Source organism: Eurypyga helias, unplaced genomic scaffold (genome assembly GCF_000690775.1).
Source record: "Eurypyga helias isolate BGI_N326 unplaced genomic scaffold, ASM69077v1 scaffold14751, whole genome shotgun sequence".
Lineage (NCBI taxonomy): Eukaryota > Metazoa > Chordata > Aves > Eurypygiformes > Eurypygidae > Eurypyga > Eurypyga helias.
Window position 1 is genome coordinate 669 of NW_010231628.1, and position 5010 is coordinate 5678.

At 38.9% G+C, this 5010-nt stretch overlaps 1 protein-coding gene across 1 annotated transcript in view; it reads left to right on the forward strand.

The window, feature by feature from the left end:
* Positions 1-339: 339 nt before the first annotated feature.
* TTLL11 (tubulin tyrosine ligase-like family, member 11) overlaps positions 340-5010 on the forward strand; it is a gene marked incomplete at its 5' end in the record, with an annotated part of 41252 nt that continues 36581 nt past the window's right edge. The window contains one exon of the mRNA XM_010161153.1: positions 340-370. Within this exon, the coding sequence (XP_010159455.1) occupies positions 340-370 (31 nt within the window). The remainder of the gene's footprint in view (positions 371-5010) is intronic.

Genomic DNA, 5010 nt, shown 5'->3' on the forward strand with positions numbered 1-5010 from the left:
CTGAATTACTGTATGTAGAGAAGCTACGGCTTTTTGCTGTTTCTGACAGCTTGAGTCGTATGTTTTCTCTGTGCTGTGTGAGTTCAGCGTCTGCCTGTCTGTGGTGGAGACATGACAGTGCGGGAGCTGGCGCAAAACTGATGCTTTGGAACTCCTTATTTAAATCCTGAAGAGATTCCTAATATATATCCTATTATAGATGCTAACTTGTTCTCAAATTGTAAAGGTTTTCTTTCCATAATAACTTTATGAATTGCTGTATAGGAGTTGAGATGGCTCCTAGGAGCTTTTCGAGGAACTTCTTTAAGAAAAAGGGTACTAGCAATCCGTTTGGAAAAGGGAAGCTGGAGGGGACATAAGGTGGAAGGATGTAACCTGGGGATGAACTGTTCCTTTGCGTGCAGAGCTAGGGTGCAGCAGCGTGATCTGTGGCACCTGCTCCACTTCACAAAGCTGCCTTTGGCATGCCCACACACAAGACACTAATATTTCTGTGCATCTGATGCTTTCTGTAACAAAACTTGTACAGACTTGGGGTAGACAATATATTCTATGTTGTTCCTAACCTCAGAGTTAAATGCTACAAATGTATTTGCTGAAGGATTAAGTGGCAGTAAATATTACCTGTGTTTATTCATAATGTCCTAAATGTCTAATATCATGAAGACACATATGCTCCTTGCCAGCAGGAGCAATGCCTTCTCATTCTCTGTCTTCGTAAAATTTTATTTCAACATTTTTTGTTATATAAATCCAGTGGGAGAATTTCAAAATCTCATTGCACAAAAGCTCCAGTTCTCAATTCCTGCTTTCAAGGTAAAATCGTAACGAAATACCAGAGGTGTGAAATGAAAACCTCTTACGCTCACTTCTTTTACCCCACAGTGTGCCCTGAGGAGTGTCTGCCAGCAGCCTTGCTTCATGTGTTACTCAGTGACATGCAGAGCAAGGGGGACATGTAATTTCTTCAGTCTCATGGTTAAGTTTTATGTTCAGAGTGCCCGGTGCCATGCCAGTGAGCGTTTCTGAAGTACTGATTTAAGCTAGCCTCACAGATTTTTGTTGGTAATGAGCCATGCTTCCTGGTTAATTTTGTCTTTTCTGTTTCCTGAGCTTTTACGGTTTTGCATATCTTATCCCCTGGATTGTCTGCGCTTGGTATTCTGTCCTATCAATTGACTTGTTTCACTCGTTCTTGTTCCTCTCTTGAATATCTGCACTGCATTATCAGTGTTCTCTTTACCACTCTGCATCCCACAAGAGCAATCGCTTTTGGCTTTACTTCATCTTTCTTTGCTTACTGTCTCCCACAATATTTTTTCTCCTCCATCCTTTAGTGCAGTCAATATTTCTCATTTAGTCCGTTGCTTTCCCTTCTGGCCAATTTGTACTCTTAATAAAGAAGAGACCAAATATGGAATTTTGTGCCATTTTGACAGTACCATCTAGGTGAGCAGTCATTCATTCCTTGTAAGCAAGTCACTTTAATGTATTTCCGTATATTTTTCAGCTTATTGTAATAAATACGTTAATACGTACGAATGTAACATCTGTTTTTAAGAAAGTATTTTCTCTGTTAATACGTACGAATGTAACATTATCTGTTTTTAAGAAAGTATTTTCTCTTTCATATTCTTTTTTTCCTTGTTCCCACGCCCTTGTTCTCCATGGGGAACAACCCCCTTGTTCCCCGTGGAGAGAGCAACGAAAGGGGAATGACTTAAGTAGTAGTGTTTACATTGGGGAAAATAAGAAGATGAAAGTCTTATAGGACAAACGGTTGATTTGGAGCTAGCTGACTTCAGTAGAGACAGGGCAGAAGTAGGCAAGATCCTGTCTGGATGTGAAGAGAAAAATAAACAACATTCAGAGAAATCCAAGGAAAACCTTTATTCAAGTTGCCTATAACTTTTGAAAGCTTTCCCTTTCGGGTGTTTAGAAAAATAGCACTAAAGTATTTGTTCAGACGTCTCTCACTGGTGCCCAAAGAGCCGTGGAAGTGGTTTCACCGTGACAGCAGGGGGAACACATATGTGTTTTCTTGTAGGATCCATAAAAATAATGTGAAACAAATATTACAAGTAGTAATGAAATGCATATATTTAAAATACTGATGCCTCGGAGGCTGGTATTCCGCTGTCATCACTTGTATGATGACACCTCTTCAAGGTGAGTAAATTGACATACGGTAAATGCCACTATTAAAAGTATGAATAGTGTAAACATGTCTAACACTGGTAAGCAGTTTATTCTATGGCACTGATAGATGAGAAAGAGGTGAAAAGCTTGAGAGCGCACAGTTTGACAGTTGAGAATCTGTCATCAGAAGCAAAAGGCAGAAGAAGCTTCTTTTTTTTTTTTTTTTTTTTTTTCCCCTAGCTGTGGCAATTTTGAGTAAATTAAAATATCAGTGACGATGTCCCTGTCTGGGGTAATGCACGGGGTGGACCTTTTAAAAGGCATTGCGGAATTGCCACGTGCATGCCAGTGAAGCAATTACTCCCGTCACTAGATTGGACTGTCTGATTTGGTGTGTCACGTTCTTTAAATGAACATGATATGCCAAATCAAATAATGGGCACAAATTGAGCTTGCATCCTGAGTTTATTCAACACTTAATAAATTATTTCTTCGTCTGGCTTTCAATTACCAGGAAAATGGAAGAAGCAGATGTCTCAGGCATCAAATACCCCAGCGTTAAGCGTTTCATTTGTCTCGCTGTTCGGTAGATGCACGGAGGCGTAGAAATAGTTTGAAATTTTACGCTGGGCAAAGCTGATGAGAAGACAAGAGTCATTTAACTTGTCATTAAACGTGATGGAACAGACTGATGTGACCCATGAGACGATTAAAATTATTGGCTTCCAATCAAAAGGTAGAAATGACCTGTCAGAACAATTTGACTGTGATTGATTATTAATTGTGTCAGAGTTGTGAAAACAACTCTCTCCTTTCTGTGGTTCCTTTGGCTTTTTTTGTTTTGTTCTGACAAATGTCCCCCCCCAACTCCCAATAAAACAGATTTAAAATAAATTCTTTGAAGAGTTAGTGAACTGATTGCAACCTGAAAGTTGTTAGCAGTGGCCAATCCTAGGACCAGGCTCCCGGGTTTTCAGCACAGGATGGGCACAGCAGCAGGGACGGCACCAGTCCTGCTTACAGCCTCGTCCCAGAGCGCCTGGGCTTTGGCATCAGTTGGTGCAGAGCTGAGGCTATTCCAGCTGAGACCAGGAAGGTGTAGAGAGAAGTTCAGAGGTTTTCTTCAAGCTTCCACCTTTGTTTTTAGCTAGTCCCCTGCACCAAGGTGCCAAAAGGCTCCATCTATCACAACAAGATTAATTTATATCTGCCTGGCACTGCCTGGGGGAGGCAGGTAATTGAACTTGTTTATTCCTTTCCAAACGCTATTCTTGGATAAAAGTCTAGTCTAGATGATGAAGAATCCTTCCCAGCTCGTTCAGGAGGTGGGCTTGATCCTGTTGTTGGGTAAATCCAAATAATCTTGATTTGTCAGGAGTAGGGAAGTTGCAGTTTTATCCAAATCACTGATGTAGGGTGCGATGCTTCCATTTTCCAGTCCAGAGGTGCTCATTCCTCATCCGCTGTGAAATGATTTCTGTGCAGTGTTTGTAAAGTGCTTTGATATCCTCTGTAGATGAAAGGTGTTATATAAATGCAAATTTCATTCCTTTCATTTCAATTGCGTTTAATAAATAAATAAATAGCTCAAGTTTTATTGGGAAGGGCACTCCGAGACCTAATCCTGCATCTGTATTCTGGGTGTACCTGTGGAGAGAGGTTGAGGCCACTGATTGTCTTTCAGAGCCTAACAGAATTAATTTTCATTTGTACAAAACCAGATTTTGCAGGCTGCATAGTAATGAAATAAGCGAAGAATCCACTGGCTCTGTTAAATTGGGTATCTCATCCCTATGAGTAAGGAAATGGAAAGGATGCATTTCAATTAGCATTTGAAATTAATTTTTCAAGGCTATTTACTGAAGAAACTGAAATTTTAATTAAAGTAGCAAATAAAATAATTCACTCAAAAGCTTTATGAGTTTTTTTTTCTGTCATATTGAAAAAAAAGTGCAGTGCTTAAAGAAATGTTCTAAAGCAAATAAAAATACATTCAGAGTAAAGAACAAGTACTTTTCTGCAAAACATTGCGGTTCTCTCTGCTACTGAAGTCGTTGGGTGAGGGGGGTGGTTGATATTTAATACAAATGTGTCCTAAAAATGCTGTGGTCAGAAATACAGCGTATTTATTTGAAAAAAATGTAGCCTAATAATAGAAGAGATTCTTGTGAATGTGTTCCATAGGACATTTAAAAGGCATCTTCATGGAGCTGCAGATGGAATGGTTTTTTGGATGGATAAATGGGACTGTGTCTAAGAGAAGAAGTGTGGAAAAGAACAGTACTTTTTTACACAAAACTAATTATTATTATATCATGGATTACATATGCTTGATTTTTAACGAAGCAATTATTTTGCTTTGGATTGTTGATACTGCTAATTCACAGGGCTTTTGTTCTTATTGCTGGTCTTTTTTTTTAAACCTTTTACTGCTATTAGAAATTGTTGCTATCAGTAATTGGCAGTGCTGTTCCAGAGCTCTTCAGACTGCTTAAAAACAGGCTAATCTTTTTGATAATAGTAAACAAACTGTACGGTTTTCCAGTTTATGGTGAAATCTTGTGTGAGTGGGAAAAGAAGCTCTTAAATTGTTGGAATACTTAATATTGTTGAAGTAATGGCGTTAGTCCTTAAGAGCTGAAATATATATGCTCAACAAACAATTAATTGTAAGATTTTCTTTCAATTACAGGCTATTAGCACCAGAAAGGAATTAATACTGTATAAATTAGTCCATATAGCTGAATATATATAAGCACAAGTGCAAGCCATGAGACTCTCGGCATTAAATGGCGATCTTTTTAAGAACAGGACTTGATTTGGTAGCTGCCAGTAATGCCAATTCCTCCATGACCTCTAGTGCTCTTTCCC